The following is an 18,595-nucleotide window of genomic DNA, read 5'->3' on the forward strand; positions in this document are numbered from 1 at the left end:
GGAGGGAAGGACCATTCCCTGGACTGGGCATCTGATCCTGGGCTGTGCATAGTGGAGAAAGCAAGCTTAGCAGCAATGTTTTCATCCTTCTAGTTCCCTAATTGTGAAAAGTCAAGTTTCTGCTGCTTGATTACCCTGTCACTGCAGACTGTATCCTTGAACTGTGAGATGAAATAAACCCTGTCTTCCTTGAGTTAATTTTGTCAGGGTATTTTATCACAGCAACAGAAAAAGAAATGAAGACAATTACCTCTAAATAATTAAATAAAAATTTATCAGAACCAGTGCATCCCAGTGGTAGAGGGCATACATCGGATATGCTAGGTCCTAGTTTTGATTCTTGGAATCATCTCTTAAAATGATTGTTTCTGGGAATATAATTGCTGGTCTCATTTGGAGTATTGCTTTTTCCTCTGAAGTCACTAATCACCATCCTAATTAATATATAGAATGCTTTTGTTTAGCACAGATGCTCCACATATTTGGGTTTGTCCCCTTTGTTTCTTAGCCAAAACTATCAGAAATGGCTTAGGAACAGAGACTAAGGTGTAAGTCAGAAGAGAGAGATGACCCTCATGAAATACCTCTCCCTGTTTCTTTTGCAGGCAGTTACTTGAACGATGGCCTGTGGCATTCTGTTAGCATCAATGCCAGGAGAAACCGTGTCACTCTCACACTGGATAACGACCCCGCTTTCCCGGCTCCGGACACCTCTCGGCTGCGAATTTATTCTGGAAATAGTTACTACTTTGGAGGTAAATTCCCTAGCTTTTGAGACTTCAAATAAAGGACAGGGGAATTATGTCACCATGTGCTTTGTTAATTAGGCTACCCTCCCCACAGCCCTGCATGCATACATGCATGCACACAAGCAACAAACAGTGAGAAACCAAAACCTCAGGCAACTGTGCCAATGTAAGCTAATCTAGAGCAGTGCTGAGTGCAGAAAAAACCCGGGGTTACAAGAGCTGGGTTACATAACTCAACAAGATAGTTGTTGTAGCCATGCCAAGCTGCTTGGTCACACTGGAAAGGAAAAAGTCAGCTGAAAACCGAGAGAAAAGGAGCTGAGAGTCAGAAAGTACCTGCAAGTGGCAAAACTCAAGAGGGAGGCACGAGCGGCCTGCTCAGTCATCTAGGTCGCTCCACTGCCTCTCTTCTTTGTGAGCGTTATCTCCCCTTTCCCATACCTTGGAGTTCACCCACACTCAAGAAGGAGACAGAGAACAGTGTATAGGAGCTAGGGGATCCGAAAGGGGAGCCATGGCTGCTTTTTCTAATGTTTTCTAAACCCTTGCACTACTTCCAGAGACACAAACTAAAATAAACTGAGATGACCAAAGCCTATGTGGCATCTTAACATTTTTATAAATACACCTATGTTGATATTTTTTAATTTTTATTTATTCTTCTCTCATACAATATATACCATGCTGTGTTGAGTATTTCAAGTGTATCTTTTATTAAAAGAGAAAGAGATAGTGCCTATTTCTGTAGTCATGGTCTGCTTACAGAAGCTACATCTAAAGGGCACTTAGTCCTCACAGCTCTCTGACTTTAAGCTCTTAAAATACAGTCCTTATACTCACTTTCCTAGAACACAGAGAACAATTTCAGAATTGCTGGGAGATAGAAACAAGAGCAGAATACAGGCTCAGTGAAGTTTAGTGGTGGAGGGCTTACTCAGTGTGTAAACGGCATTGGTCTCCAAGAACAGATTCACACCCAAACCTCAAGCATGCTCTCCACACAGCACACATACACCCAACTCCAAAGCCCCCCATGCTTTCCCCAATACAGTTGAGAGAGTGACACAAACTGGTTGGGATCTTGTCGAGGGGAGCATAAAATTACCCTGCCCTAGACCTGACTGTTCCTTTTTATAAGGTAGCTGAAGACTAGCACTGAAAAATAGCATTTACTGAAGAAACGGCAAGATGTCTCCCTAGGCAAAGGCCCTTGTTACTCAAACCTGAGGACTTGAGTTCAGTTCTTAGAACCTGGAGTGGGAGAAGAGAATTGGCTCCATAAAGCTGTCCTCTGACTTTCATACATGCATGGATGCACATGCTTGTCTGCACTCTCTCTTTTTCATAAATAATAATGATGATGATAGCAATAAATTACACCTAGAGTCACCCAAATACTAATCATACATTCTACACTGAGCTACATCAAAAACTCTGTAGTCTCTTAGCTCCAAAATCTACAAATCATTCCTTTCTTCCCAAGGAAAAACATGGAATGCTTGAAACACAAAAGGGTCTTTGCATAGGTACAGAATTCATATGTAGGGTCCTTGGAAGGAAGCAATGTGGAACTTGATCAGTGAGGTTGGATTTTAGTATGAGAAAGCCCCACTGTCCTTCCCCTACAATCCTACTACATTCACAGCCATGGCATGCATGTTTAAGTGATAATATTCCCATATAAGATATAACAAGACTGTTGTTTGTGGAAATAAAACAATCAGTAAGTTGTCAAGACAGCTCAGTCATAAAGGACTGTCTGTGTAAGCCTAAGGACCTGGGTTTCAATGTTTGGAGCCCCTGGAAAGCCAGCCTCTGTAGCACTTGTCTGTAATCTCCAGGCAGCTCATGCCAGTGAACCTGGTGTACACAGTGACAAACCAAAGACCCAACCTCAGACAAGTTAAAAAGTACCAACTCCTGCAGTTGTCCTGTAATAACCATGCATGGGCTGTGGCATTTGCACACCCAAACTCATATACATTGTCACTCAAAGGTTAAGAAAATCATAATAATCTGTAAATGACTGTAGAGACAGCATATGTATGGAGAAGACTCAAATCTGTCTTCACTGTAGCCCCCTAGTGAATGCAAATGAATGGAACAAATGCAGAGCTGTGGTCTCAACTCTAAGCTGTGGATTCTGAATCACATACTATATTTTAGCAATGGAGAAAGAATGATGGTCAGGAATTTATTTTCAGGCAAAATGGCTTTGAATAATCATGTTACAATAATCATCTAAAATATCACAGAGGCAAAATGGCTCTCCTCCCCTAGCTAGAATAGTGCTAAATTCTGGGTGTGTTTCCAGGGGTGCTATATTTAGAATGTGAAGATTTATCTATGATTTGAACAGTGTTTAAACAAACCCTCACACACAGACTGTAAACTTAAGGAAGGTGAAAAACGAGCTTCAGCAGTAATAGTCAACTTCCATAAATTCTCTCTACAGCTTCAATTAGAAGTTGTAGCATCTCTTCATTTTATAGTATGCCTGTGAGCTGGTAACCAGCTGCTGGGCTTCAGCCCTGCAATGGCTGTCTATTAGCGATGGCTGAAATAATTCCCCAGTATTTATGGCTTATTGCTGTGTTTTCAGGCTCCACTCCCATATGCACTGAACCTTTTAAAACCACTAAGATGGAGTTTGTAAGAGCACACATACTTGTCTCCCTGCTTGGTCTTCACCTGTCTTAACCGGGAGTACATTGTCCTGGCAGCAGGTGATGCTAAACAGGGCAAAGCGTTTTTATCTCTATAGAACAGTCATTAAGATGTGTGGGGTTAACCTTCTGCATGTGCTGTTATAGCCTATAACTATGCGCACATAAGCAGGCAGTTCTCTTAATGTCTGGATTTGCTTGGCACAGCATGTCAAAATTCCTGCTTGGCTTCTGAGAGTACCTTTCTGGTGAACTAAGCCTTTTAATGTTCCACAATTAACCAGACAATTACTTTACTGCCATCCTTAGCAGAGCATGATTTCCTTAGAAAGAAAGTGTAATTCAGAATTGCATTGTGAATTTTGATGTGTGTTTTGAGACAGAACCAATATTTCCAAGCACTTACAATATGTGAACAATATATGAAGGATGTCATTCAAAAGAAAGACAAATTGGTTTCCAGCAGAAAAAAAAAGTGTGTGTGTGTGTGTGTGTGTGTGTGTGTGTAAGACTCAGTTAGTAAAATGCTTGCTAAGTAAGCATGAGATTCTAAGTATCTATAAAATACTGGGCATGGCATGGAATACCTTGAATTCCAGTGCTGAGATAAACTGACTACTGAGGGTCACTGATGACCCAGCTAATCCAAGTCCAGGTTGGGTGAAGGGATAGTGTCACAGAAAGCAAAACGAAAAGTGAACTCAGATCCCTGGGGCTCATGACCAAAGTCTAGGTAAATTGGGGAGTCTTTGGCTCACAGAGAGATCTTATCTAAAAGATTAAAGGGAAAGTGGTAAGACATACTGATATCAACCTCTGCCTTCTGCAGATGCCCACATGAAATAATGCATCTGCAGGCACACCACACACACACACACACATACACACGTGGAGTTAAGGTAACAGTTATACCAATGATATTCCCTTTGGCAATTTTTTTCCTATATAGTGACTGAATACACCCATTTTGCATCATTTCTGCCCCTCCTCCTGAGCCTGGATTTACAACAAAAGTGTCCCCTGTTGAGAATAAAAAAGTGCCCAAATAATTAGAGCTCAAGATCTTCCATCAATAGGTTGCCAAAGCAATGACAGATCATTTCAGTGTTCTTCATCTTTTCTCTCTGTCCCACAGGGTGCCCTGACAATCTCTCCGATTCCCAATGCTTAAATCCCATTAAGGCTTTCCAAGGCTGCATGAGGCTCATCTTTATTGATAACCAGCCCAAGGACCTCATTTCAGTTCAGCAAGGTTCCCTGGGGAATTTTAGTGATTTACACATTGATCTGTGTAGCATCAAAGACAGGTAATTATTGTCTTGTCTCCTCTGTTCTCCCACCCCTTCCCGTTCTCCTGTTCTAAATATGAGTTTCTTTAAGCAAAATTTTAATCCGCTGACATTAACCACATTAGACATAATTGAGTTGCCTAATGGAAAATATTTCTGAAAGGATTTCAGGCCCAGAGAAAAACAGTTTAAATTAGTTGAGTCTCTCTTCGTGTTGACTTGCAGTAAATGGGATATGCAAATTAAATCAAAATACAAATTTGTGAAAGGATTAAAATTTTATGCATAAACAACATTTGATTACTTTGAAGTTAAGAGTAAAGCATGAAAGAGGGAGGAATTACTTCTCCCCTAAACCATTTCATTCTTCACCTGCTGTGGGTATCCTTCCTATAATGGCATAAAGCTTTAGGAAATTGACTGCTAAGGTTTGGCTTTGCTCAACATGGATGTCCTCAGTTTGGGATGGCTGGTATAACTGCCACCAACCCTACCCACTGTTTCTTTAGCTCCAAAGAGACGAGACAGTAGGCCAGTGAGAATCAGTTCTTTGATTTTGCAACCTAGAGATCTAGCATGACAGTCAGTTTTTAATTATATCTTTCCTGAAATTTGATTTCTCTCTTGGAAATTTCTAGATTTGAAGTCAGAAAACCAAAGACAATAGATGTTAAATTTCAGCAGGATTTTGCTATATTTCTACTGTATCACCTACCTGCCTCATTCTTCGAATTCTGCTTAATCCTTTGAGATATTAATGAGCAGGTAGGGAGATGAGATTAAGTGTTTACATATGTGTTAGTATTAGAAGTTCTTGGCTATATTAACTAGTCATTGCTGTAAACTCAAATGTACCTTTTTTAGAAACATTGTCACTAGTAAGGACACGTGATTCCAGTAAGTTGATACCACTATGACAATAAGGAATGAGACTGAGAAAGTTTGGGAAGGTGATTGAATCATATCTTAAAGGATAAGGCAAAATCATGCTTGGCAAAGTTGACAGTAGGCAAAAGATGTTAGGAAATAGTACCGCAGAACTGTGTGGAAAATACATGGTTCACAAGTGTTATCAATTCAAAATGCTTTGAGTTTGCATTTAGAATCTCTAGTACTGGGATGCATTTTATAACTAATAGCATATGATAATTTCCTTGGCAAAATTTATTTCCTGAGTAGCAAGTAACCGATGCCTTGTCTTGCAATTTACCATGTCTTATGTTCTGCTGCTGCAGTTCAGTTCATAGATCCTGCAGTTAAGGTGCATGGCTTCCAAAAGGCTGGGGTGTGGACATGGAATCATCACAAAGAGGACTTTTGTACTTGAAGAATTTGGTTCTATGCTCTGTGTGAGAACAAAGAAGGAACACATCAGATTTGGTGGCTAGAGCCATGTGTTGAAAAAATGTAAGACAGAGTTAAGGGAGTTCAGGAGTGAGTGTCCCAGTGCAGGGGAGAAACTACGAAAACTGTCAGGTACTGATATTGGGGGACATAGGAAATAAACCATAGAGAACATGGTCTTTGCTAATTCTGGAAATCACTGCTGTAAGTTGATGAAGCATAGCTCACATTTTTGATAATAAATACCATTTCACATGCAGTCACCTACACACCATACTGACTTCTCTTTTTGTTTTCGCACTGACTTTTTAATCTTTGTGCTGTTTTTTTCATTTGACCACCTGTGAAAGTGGATAATAAAATGTGTGTTTCATTAAAATGTGCTAATTTAGAAATCTCCAAACCAAAGCTATTTCAGGGAATGGCTACCACCCCAAGCCTTTATTCCTGGCAAGGGAGAAGCTTCCAAATCCATCAGCTGGTGAAGTATTTTATGTACTGCAGATCAATACAGGACATTTGTCAATTGGGATCTCTTTGATACCTTAATATACAATCAAGAAAGCTCTCATTATTTTTGATTACATGAAAGTCATTGCCATATACCCTGCGCCATTACCTTTGTGTAATTGTAGTCTTGAGTAATTATATTACATATAATTGTGTTTTGGTTAATTGTATAATGAGGAATGTGTTTCATTTAGTGGGTAAAGGATATGTTCCTGTTGATTCGCTGTCACTTTCTCTAACAAAAAAGGAAAACAGGCCAAAGCTTTGGTCTCTTACTGATGTAATTTACACTTGTTCGACATCTGCGATGAGTGGGGAGAGGGGAGAAGGGTTACAATGGCAAGTGTTTCCTGAGATTTGTGTTTTCTTTTCCTTTTTGTGATAAAGATAAGTGTCATAGTAAAAGTGCATAGACATGTGAACCAGGAGCAATAATAGATGCTTAAAATAAAGCAGCCAGAGGTCAGAGGTCAGGCAAGGAGCTAAAAGCTGCATTGCTAGGGGAAGCAGACACAGAGGCCTCTGGGTGTTTCTAGCCAGCTGACACAGTGAAGTTCAGGTCCATGAAAAATCTCCTTCAGTGTTCTGTTGTTCATGTGCTTACCAATGTGAGATTGTTAGCCAGCTGGTATGAAGTTGCTGCTAGGGATGGCAGAGGTTTCCAACTCAGTGCTTCAAGAGCACTGAGTATCTCTTCTTCTTGGACTTCTGATACTAAGGCTTGCCTTCTGTGTGCGTTTCTTCCTTCACAGTAAAAGGAGACCCACCTACACACCTGGGATTTTATTTCCTTTTTCCCAACTGTGCCTCTTACATATTTAAATGTCGTAGTTATGATCAATTTGGGGGGAAATCAGATATGGGAAGGTCATTGCAGTCTTCAAGAAAAAAGGCCTACATTTTCCAAAATCTTAAGAGGCTTCTCCAGCAGAGTCTCACAGGCCCTTTGAAATGGTGCTGGCAAATTGGTAGGTTTGCTTCTTTCGAGTTGTTTAAAATCAGCCTTTGGAGCATCATTTTATGGCTAGAGAGATGTCTCATTAGCCAAGAGTACTTGATTCACAAGCATGTGTACTGAGTTCAGGTCCCAGCACCCATGAAACAAGCTGTGGGTGGCAGCATCACTGTAATCCTAGTGCTGTGTGTGTGTGTGTGGGGGGGTAAGAGCTGGAAGGTTTCTGGGGCTTGTTGGTGGCCTGCCTGGTTATAAAAAGCAACAACAAAAACAACCTAATTACTGTAAGTTCCATGTTCAAGAACGAAACCCGACTCAAAAGAATAAAGTGGAGAGCGATAGAGGAGGGTACCTGACACCCACCTCTTGCCTCCATACTTGTGCACAGTGTACCACACATACACACAACAACAACAACAACAAATAATAATAATAATAATAATAATAATAATAATAATGTTCAGAAACTGACACTGATTTTTATTCAGTTTTCTTGAATGCCAGGAAAATTTTGGATGTCACAAGTCCATTTCCTGTGGAGTGCCCTCATATAGCAATACAATTGAAGTAGGTTTTGGGATATCATCCAGTCCCAGTCTCAAACAAACAGAAATGAAAATTACATGGAGGGTGCAAAATCAATTACAGAAAAAGGTTACTGCCCTGGTCTCTGATACTGTATCCTAAGGAGATTTTCTTCTTAAATCTTTGAAAATGCTTTTCCCACTGGGTGGATCACACACATGACAGTGTATTCAGCTTCCTGCTGCCAAATATGTCGTTAAACACATTTTCCCCCTCCATATCTGGTTCTTTTCCTCCTAACACATTTTCTACTAAGAAAAGCATGTGTCTTGCTCTTTGGTCAAGATTCTTAGCTTCTCAGCTTGAGCATGCGGAGCCACAAACACAGAGGAAGAGAAAACATTATGTTGGATAACCTCCACAAACAGATTCTTGATACAGCCCACCCCATGTGTGGGTGTGTGTTAAAAACAGCCGCTAATATAAAAAGATTGCTTTGCTGGGTAATACATATGTCTGAGCTCTTATCTAAAACTGAAAATCTTTATGTCAGGTGCCAGGAGAGCCATGGAAAGGACAATGCCCACACAATCTGAGCTCTTCTCTCTAAGTGAGAAATGCTACAATATGGTATTCTCCCTTCATGCGTGAAATGAGGCCAAAATCAGAATGAGAGCATCTCTGCAGTTTTTTAAAATCCATTTTTGCCCTGTTTCATGGACGAAAAGGAAAGGTTGTGGTTTATGCAGTAATTCCTGAATAAGCAATCTTTAAATATTATTTCCTTTGACTCTCTCCACAGTCCTAAAAAGCCCAAAGTAGTTCTTCAAGTGAGGCCAAAGTACAATATCACAGTGCACAGTGCAACTTGTTAGAAGTAAACTTTCTAGGCTAGGACGTATTTCAGCAAAGTCCTGACTATTTTGGAAGAGCATCAGGTTTGATTTCCAGCACCTATGTTGGTGCCTCACAACCACTTGTACCTCTAGCTCCAGGAGATCTGACTTCCTCTTCTGGTCTCCATGTGTACTTGCATTCCCATGCACAGTTCTACACTAATACATCCCTACAGTTAAAAAAAACATCTTAAAGGACTTAGTTAACCCAGAATGGGTACAGGGACATGGCTGCAATTTTAAGAAATTCTGGTGATTCTTAAAGAAACACACATTTGAGATCCATGGGGGTTGTTGCCAATGCCCAGAGAAACTCACCAACTGTTTGATCAAGGTCACATGTTTAGTAATCATGGGAGCCAGATTCTACACCAGTGTTTGCCAATTTCAGAGTTTATGGAAGTGTGCAGGGCCTGTTGCTAAAATTCGCAAAAAGAAAAAGCACTTGGGTGGCCAGAACACGTAAAGGAAGGTGCCGCTAAGGAAGGAGGAAACTGAGAAGTGGGCTGAGTTTGGAGAAGTCAAGGAGCACAGCCTAGGCATTTGTTGTAGATAGCACAGTGTAGGGCTGAGAGTACGGGAGGTGTTGAGCACCTGTTTGCATGATCAGAAGGTAATAGCAATGCCTAGCAATGAGTGGGAAGCAAGATCAGAGGGACTTGGAGAGTAATAAAATGTCTGCAATCTGACTAAGAGACAAATGAATAATTAGCTTTAAATAATACTTGCTATGAGTCAGTAAAAGTGTGTGTGTGTGTGCATGTGTGCGTATGTGTATGCGTGTGTGCGTGTAATTCTAACAGTAGGGTTCATCATTAACTACATTTTCTAATAATGAGTTTGAGACGCAAAGATGCTAAATAACCTTCCCAAAGCTATACAGTCAAGCAAGATGTAGCAGAAACAGGTTATGCATCAACAAATCTGCTTGGAAAACATGGGCCTGTTTTCTCCACAGTACTCCCTCCTCTAACATGGCAAGGTTGTGAAGCAGAAAGCGATGAGTTTCCATGTTGGCTCAGAAATTACACACTGTCGGAGCTAGAAAGACATTTAGTTGGTAAAGTGCTTTGTGCCAAGGCATGAGAGCTTGTGCTTGGAAACCAGAACCCACTTAAAAGTCAGTCAGAATGGTGTACTTACAGGCCCAGCATAGAGAGTCAGAGACAGCGGATCTGGGGTTCTCTGGCCAGGCACTTTCCCTGAATCAAAGAGTTGCAGATTCAGTGAGGAAACCATCCTCAAAGTAGAAATGGTGTGTTGAGTGATTGAGGAATACCAATGCCATTGATCTCTGTCCTCCACATGTACCACACTCGTATATACATGCGTCTTCAAACATATGTGTATGCACACACAACAAGAACAGGGGTTACTCTTCATTCTACTGATTGTCACAACCTTGTGAAGAACATACTGAGAACTGGAGCATACTGAGACCTAAGGTTTCCCGTCCAAGTCTTTGGTTTTACCTAGTTCTTGGGGATGGTTCCAGAAGGGAGGAACTTCATAATTAGCCTGAAAAAAAAAAAAACTGTTGCATGGAGGTAAACTTTGACCAACTTCAGTATGGGCAGTCCATCTAGTACTCAGCAGAAAAAACATTACTGAATCCTCTTTTCTTCAATGGTGGCTGTCACACCTTCTCCTTAAAGTTTTTAGACCTGAGTGAAGCAGTAGGTCTTGTTAGGACTATGAACCTGGCTTTCATTGCCATAAGCTTCCTTGAAGGAGGGCATCTGTGCCCTCTTATCAGTCTGATCTCTCTTGTCACATGATCTTAAGAGGAAAGTTGATCAATTTGTTGATAAAGTGTCACCTTCCTCTTGAGCAAAGGAAGGTCATTATTGTGGCTTGAATGTAAAATGTCTTCCATAGGCGCATGTGTTTGAACATTTATATCCTAGTTGAAGATACTGTTTGGGAAAGTTGGGGGACTATTAAAAGAGGGAGCCTTATTGGAGGAAGAGGATCAGTGGGGCTGGGCCTGATGATTGACAGCAGGGCTGAGTCCTGTTGCATTCAGTTTCACTACTATGGAGACAATACGACCAGCTGCTTTCTGCTGTCACCATGTTTTCCCACTGCTATCATTTGAATCCCCTAGAAATGTAAACCAGAAACAGCCCTTCCACCCTTCACTTCCTTCCTGTCTGATATTTTGTCACAGCAGTGAGGAAAGAAACTAAAGTGTGCACTGGGTGCTTTTATTCATAGAAAACACAAACAGCCAACCACCTTGGGGCGGCACCTCAATGCTTTCCCATAAGGCTGCTGTAAGAAATTTCCCTCGCCGACTGACAATCTGAAACACTAGTGCTTAAAACAATGGCATAACAGTGGCCCAGTGAATTATCACAAGAGTTTGTCTACTGTTTGACAAGCCAGGTGCAAAGTAGATGTTCTGAGAACAATGAGAAAACTGCTGTCAAGAGTGGCCTGCCTTGCCTTCCTGAGTAATACTAAGAAATGCAGTTTCTGAAACACAGGAGCCAAGGAAGCTTTCAGGCTAGAAGGAAATGTGAAAAAAAAAAAAGACAACTTCACACTCAAGTCACTTCTATGAGGCAGAAACATTTCTAAATTGATAATTAGAAGACAAAAGATTCCTCTGTGTTATTGATCTCTTCCCAAGATCAATACCTCAATGAGCCTTCATCTGACACCCTGATAAGGGCTCCTCATCTGTTTATCACGTTAAAGAGGCTCCCTGCTGTACAACCAATGTAACATTTAGTTTGTTCCTTATCTCTGTTGATATACATGCTTTGGACTGGAGAGGGAAAGTGCTGGTCCCAAAGGAAGCACTGACTGCCATTGTCAGTATCATTCACAGATATAATTAGAAGGAAAAGTGGCTTAATAATTTGAGTTGGTCAAATGGAAAAAAGCATATTTAATAAATGGTGCTGGCATAACTGGATATCAACATGTAGAAAAATGAAAATAGACCCATACCTATCACCATGCACAAAACTCAGATCCAAATGGATCAAAGACCTCAACACAAAGCCAGCCACACTGAACCTCATAGAAGAGAAAGTGAGAAGTACACTTGAATACATTGGCACAGGAGACTACTTCCTAAATGTAACCCCAGCAGCATAGACACTGAGAAAAATGATTGATAAACGGGATCACTTGAAACTGAAAAGCTTCTGTAAAGCAAAGTACACTGTCAACAAGATAAAACGACAGCCTACAGAAAGGGAAAAGACCTTCATCAACCCCACATCAGATAGAGGTCTGATCTCCAAAATATACAAAGAACTCAAGAAATTGGTCATCAAATGAACAAATAATCCAATAAAAAAAATGGAGTACAGACCTAAACAGAGAACTCTCAACAGAGGAGTCTAAAATGGCTGAAAGACACTTAAGGAAATGTTCAGTATTCTTAGTCACCACAGAAATACAAATCAAAGCAACTCTGATATTCCATCTTACACCTGTAAAAATTGCCAAGATCAAAAACACTGACGACAACTTATACTGGAGAGGTTGTGGAGTAAAGGGAACTCTCCTGCATTGCTGGTAAGAATGCAAGCTGGTACAGCCCCTTTGGATGTCAGTGTGACAATGTTTCAGAAAATTAGGAAACAACCTTCCTCAACACCCAGAAATACCACTTTTGAGTATATATCCAAAGGATGCTCAATTGTGCCACAAAGACATGTGCTCAACTATGTTCATAGCAGCATAGTTTGTCATAGCCAGAAACTGGAAACAACCTAGATGCCCTTCAGCTGAAGAATGGATAAGGAAAATGTGGTACATTTACACAATGGAGTACTGTACAGCAGAAGAAAACCCAACATCTTGAATTTTGCAGGAAAATGGATGGAGCTAAAAAACATCATTGTGAGTGAGGTAACCCAGATACATAAAGACAATTATCACATGTACTTACTCATAAGTGGTTTTTAAACATAAAGCAAAGAAAAATAATCCACAAATCACAATCCCATGGAACCTAGACAACAATGAGGACCCTAAGAGAGACATACATAGATGTAATCTACATGGGAAGTAGAAAAGGACAAGATCTCCTCAGTAAACTGGGAGCATGGGGATGTTGGGAGAGGGCTGAAGGGGAGGGGAGAGGTAGGGAGGAGAGCAGAAAAAAAATGTAGAGTTCAATAAAAATAAAAAAGAAAAGAAAAAAGTAATTTGAGTTGGTGAGAAGATTGGATCTTGCATCCTAAAAAGGCTACTACGGCTATGAAATATAAATTTATAAATTGAACCATTTTTGTTTTGAATTAAGATTTCCCATAAGAATTTGACAGGACACAGATAGGACCTTGTTCATTTATCTGTGACCTGAGCTCTTTAATAATTTTATATAATTAATAGATTTGAGACAGAGTCTCCTATAGCCCAGGCTGACTTCTAACCCTCCATACAGCCAAGGATGACCTTGTAGTACTCATCCTTCTATCTCCACCTCCCAGGTGCTGAGATAATAGCTGTGTGTCACCAAGCCTGGATTGAGTAGCGTCAGATCAAACCCAGGGCTTTAAGAACTCTAGTCAAGCACTCTGCCCTGTGAGTCTTGTTCCAAGTTCTTATAATGATACCTGCTTCTGAATCCTAACTGGATCCATCTGCTCAGGTATCATTGTTGCTTATGTGTGGTCATCATCACTTTAGATTTTCAAATGCCTAAAGGAACTGCTTGTCTCTCTACTTATTGGAAAGAGAAACTGATATTAACATACACCAATTTACCTTACAACGGGATCAAACTCTAGATATTGAAGAGGTGGGTAAAGCCTTTGCTATTTACATTTTGAATCAAGTTTACACACAGCCAGCCATCTCACACTTCTTTAGACAGCTGTCAGTTTTCAGAGGGGTAATACATGCATCCTGTAATTAGAAGATATTAAAAACCAAAACACAGATAGCATTATTTTTTCATGACTCTTGGACTTTGGGCAAGGGTTGATTGAGAACAAGAAATAGAAAGTTCTTTTGGTTCAAAACCAAGAGAGACAGCAATGGATTGGGCTCCGTGGCCAGCAGCATGCCATGTTTAAAACCCTGACACCTGTAGCAGAGACAGTACTTCTTTTAACAATTTACCTATGTATATAAGCTATATATACATGTATAACCTATGTATATAATGTGTATGATGTGTCTTATGAACAAGCAATTGATGTTTTTATTTGAGAAACATAACAGGTTTTAAATTTTCCCTAGAGATTTACCCTCTCTTTGAGAGCATCCCTTCAACAAGCTTCCCTAGGCCTCTACTTAGTATTAGGAAATTTCACAGACTAAGCGAAAAACACCTCATAATTGAGAAATGTGGAGGAATAGCTAACCAAAAGCAGATAGTATTTGAGAGAAAGGAGATTAAGTTAGAGCTCTTGGATCTCCAAGGACTGTAGTTCATAGAATGTCTACCATATCCAGAACACCACTGACTTCATAGTTTAAATATATACATATATACATATATATATATATATATATATATATATATATATATCAGAAGCACAAGTCTTAAGTGCGTTTGCGTACCATGAAAGACAGACTTTTACTAAAATAGTCAAAGAGGAGACAATCATTAATTTGACTAACAAAACCATCCCACAAATGGATTTTAAGGAACTCTAGGTTTATAAAGATTTTACCAAATAATCTTATTAGAATTACAGGGGATGGGGAAATGGCTCATTTGGTAACATGTTCAATTTGTGAACATGAAGATTTGAGTTTTCAGCCCTCATATTCATGTAAAAATGCTGGACATGTTAGTAGATTCTCAGGTACTATCCAGGGGAGGTAGAGACATTGTGTCTCAGGGTCCAGGTGTAATAGGATGTATTTCAGTTTAAAGACTTAAACCCAAAGTAAGGTGGATGCAACCTAAAGAATGACATTTGAGATTGTCTACTTGTCTTCACATGCACTCAAACACATATGCATTAGGCATGTATGTGCACAGGTATGCATGTGCATACACACACAAACACTCACACATACATTTACCCCTGGTATTCACACACAAAAAGAACTCCAAAATCCCAATTAGCTGTTATGTATGCACATACATGATACAGTCACTCACAATGTGGCCTTGAATTCTGACTCACATCTGGCTCTTACTTGCTGAGAGATGGCTCATACTCTGTTAATATTGGTCTGTGGTATGTCAAATCTTTATTTTCTACCTATTTGTTTGCCAGGCTCATTTCCTTGTGCTGCAGTAGAGCAAGAAACAAGGAAGGGTGTCTCTGATACTAGAGTATGCTCTGACTTCTGCGCTGGCTGGCTGGTGCCCTTGGGTATACTAGGTCTGATTTCACTAAAATGGAACATTCCTTCATTCATGTATAGTGTTTGGCACATCTCAGCAGCGGGGTGCCTTGGTGATAACTGAGAAGGTAGGGGGGTGTTGAACACAGTCAGTGGATGGCTATCTCTGTCTTCAGAAACCTCTGGTAAAGATGTTAAAGAATACTGATTATTATTATTAGTTTTTCTTCTTTTTCTTCTCCTCCTCAACCTTCCCCTCCTTATTTTTTCCTTTTCCCCCTTCTTCCTCTTCTTTGGAGACAGGATCTCACTACATATTCCAGACCAACCCCAACATAACTCCCTTGTTAAGGTAGACCTGGAATTGAATTCATAATACTGCTTCCACATTATCTTCCAAAATTGTAGAATCAAAGGCATGAGATACTATGCTTGGTTAAAAAGCAGACTCTGACCAAATAACTAAGGAAATAATTCTAAGTTCTCAAACTGGACAGGGAACTTGATGTAGATACAATGAAACATTAGAAGACAGTCTGAACCCAATGGTGGTGGTGCACGCCTTTAGTCCCAGCATTTGGGAGGCAGAGGCAAGAGGATTTCTGTGAGTTCAAAGCCAGCCTGGTCTCCAGAGCTAGTTTGTGACAGTTAGGGCTGTTACACAGAGAAATCCTGTCTTGAAAAACCAAAATCCAAAAACAAAAAACAATTGGAAATGACAGCTAGTAGTGTATATCAGTGTCTGGATGTTCAGATATAGGTGTCTCTCTCATAAAACTCTGTAGAAATAGTTATTCAGAAGTCAGTCAATCACTCTCAGTGAACTTCTGAGAGGTTATTCAGCTCTGGTGGAGGGATCTGCTCTGTGTTCTTACTGTGTTTCTGTCTGGTGTGAGTCTGAAGGGTCAGAGTGCAGATCTCTAGTCTCCTTCCTTAGGAACTTTCTAATCGATATTTGAGCTAAATGGTAATCTCCTGCGTTTCCTAATAATTGTCAACTTGCTAGAATTTAAAAATCCCTAACAGAAGAGCCTTTGGCACATCTGCAAGTGAGTTTCAAAACTGAGGTAATTCAGGAGGGAAGATCCATTCTGAATGTGAGTAGCACCACCCTGCAGGCTTGGGTCAGGAAAGGAGACAGTGGTGGCTGAAGCACCAATATTCATTCATCTTGCTGAAGTTACATACAAAGTGGCCTGCTCTCTCATATACCTACTTTCCCGTCATGGCGGACTGAACCCTCAAACAGTGAGCCAAAGTAAACTCTTCCTTAAGTTGCTCTTGGCTGGTACCTGGTCACCTCAGTGAGACAAATAACTATGATACTATGTTTTCTCACATTCTGAGTCTATGTAGAGATCCCATGCCTGCTCCCTACTTCCTTTCCTGCCTCCTCCCCAAAGCCTTCCCTAGTCACTGGTTAAAGGGCTTGCCTTCTTGGAATTAGTTCCCCCATCACAAAAGTTATACCTTCATTTGCCAAATGTGAAAGGTAAGCATGCCTACGTGTTCAAGGTCAACACCAGAGTAGGGTATTTCAGCTGGCAATTTGGTGAGTCCCAAGTATCTGAAAATGACAGGAGGAACAAACATTGTAAAGGTGGCTCCCGCTAGCAGGCTTACTCATGCTGAGCTGAAACCCTGTTGTTTGTGTATGAAGATTCGTGTACTGGTGGAGGCGGGATGAGCCCTTGATGGTTTGAACAAATAGTAAGGAGAGTGGCACAAATTACTGCTGTTTTCAGTGATGTAAAATAACTACCCAAGAGCTACAGCATATCAGAACTACAGGAAGTCAAAAGGGCAGCACTTTCTCAGAGCTCTAGGTAGAGTTAATGGTGTATTCTCTTGTAAAACCCACTCAGCAGAATTAAATAATGACACGAAAGAAGAGGCTCCAATCAAAACACTGCCCATGTCCAAACTTTCATGAATAGAGATGGAAGGAACAGTCAGCAAAGTGCTTTCCAATACAAACATGAGTTTTCAGTTTGAGATTCAGGACCTGTTTAAAAAAGCCAAGTGTGGTGGCATCTGTGAGATCCAGGCTCAAGGAAGCTGGAGACTGATGGACCCATGAGGCTGATTTTCCAAGCTGCCTAGTTAAACTGCTGCATTCTGAGTACAACTGAGAGACTGTGTCTCAAAAACTAAGATGGAGAGTATCCCGAAGAATGACAGCCAAGGTTGTCCTCCAGCCTCTCCCACATATTTACAGTCATGCATACACACATGCACATGCAAACAAAAAAGCCCTACTTACTTATCCAGGCATGGTGAATTTGTAGCATGAAATTTCTAGACAGTGTTATCTTAAATTATGAGAACATGCTTTAGATGTAGAAATAAAGTAGAAGAGAATGATTCTCTTCAACACAATATATCCCTAAATCATGCTCCCGCTTTTCTAAATGTGCATTTGTTACTTTAATACAAATAGAGTTGGTTTTAGTTATATGTGTTGGTATCTACGTGGCACGTGTCCATATGTGAGTGTCCTGAAGGCCAGTTGCTCACACATGCTGTCTTCTCCAGCCTCTCTCCAACTTGTGTTTTGAGGCAGAGTCCCTCACTGAACCTGGAATTTACCAGTTTGGCTACTGTAGAGTGCTTGCCTAGCATGTGCGAGGCTCTTAGAGCTGGTCCCAGTACTATCAGAAAGAGTAAAGCTGCACCTAGGCCCCACTTGCCACTGACCCCAATAATCCACACAGCTCTTCTCTTGTTTGATTAGATTTCCTTTACTGTAATCAGTACTTAGATTTTGCTTTCTGGAAGAGAGTTCTTGATGTCAAATGATATATTGTACCACTAGTGGGTACTTTGCAATGAGCCATAACTTGAAGAGTTCAGACTTTACCAGTGTTTGCTCTCAGTGGTTAGGGATGAACCACACATGAAGCTTAAACAAGTAAACAGCATCCTTTGGTTTTGACTATAGTACGTACTCAAGAGGAAGAAGGAATTTGAAAAATATCCACCGAAAACATTCCAGCTGGGAGAGGGATGAGAGCCAGTTGGTAGAGATTTGCATGGATAGTCAGGAAAGAACACACATCAATGAGGTTTTTAGTAATAGCAAAAAGCTCTCCAACATCTGTAGCATGGCAGTATCATAGGAAGTGGAGTTTAAAGAGAGTTGCACATTCTCACAGCTCGATCTAGACTCTGGGATGCGCTTTCCAGAAATACACACTCAACACAGTTAAGTAATGACATGTCAACTAAGAGTTAGGAATTCAGCCCTTCACCTCTTTCTCATCTTGAAGTTTTCCCACATGGTGAGTGCCAGATATTGCTCAAATTGAAAAGCAAGAACGCCTACTAAGAGCACCGCCAGTGCCAGCTGTCATTATTCACGTGGTGTTAAGTGCTCCTTCTATAACCGCTA

General features: G+C 40.5%; 1 protein-coding gene across 1 annotated transcript in view; it reads left to right on the forward strand.

Annotated features, from left to right (window-relative positions):
* Cntnap5 (contactin associated protein family member 5) overlaps positions 1 to 18,595 on the forward strand; it is a 976,150-nt gene that overhangs the window by 553,652 nt on the left and 403,903 nt on the right. Inside the window, exons 9-10 of the mRNA XM_057769582.1 lie at positions 606 to 755; positions 4,551 to 4,722. Of these exons, the coding sequence (XP_057625565.1) occupies positions 606 to 755; positions 4,551 to 4,722 (322 nt within the window). The remainder of the gene's footprint in view (positions 1 to 605; positions 756 to 4,550; positions 4,723 to 18,595) is intronic.

The sequence above is a fragment of the Chionomys nivalis genome, chromosome 5 (assembly GCF_950005125.1).
Source record: "Chionomys nivalis chromosome 5, mChiNiv1.1, whole genome shotgun sequence".
Taxonomy (NCBI): Eukaryota; Metazoa; Chordata; class Mammalia; order Rodentia; family Cricetidae; genus Chionomys; species Chionomys nivalis.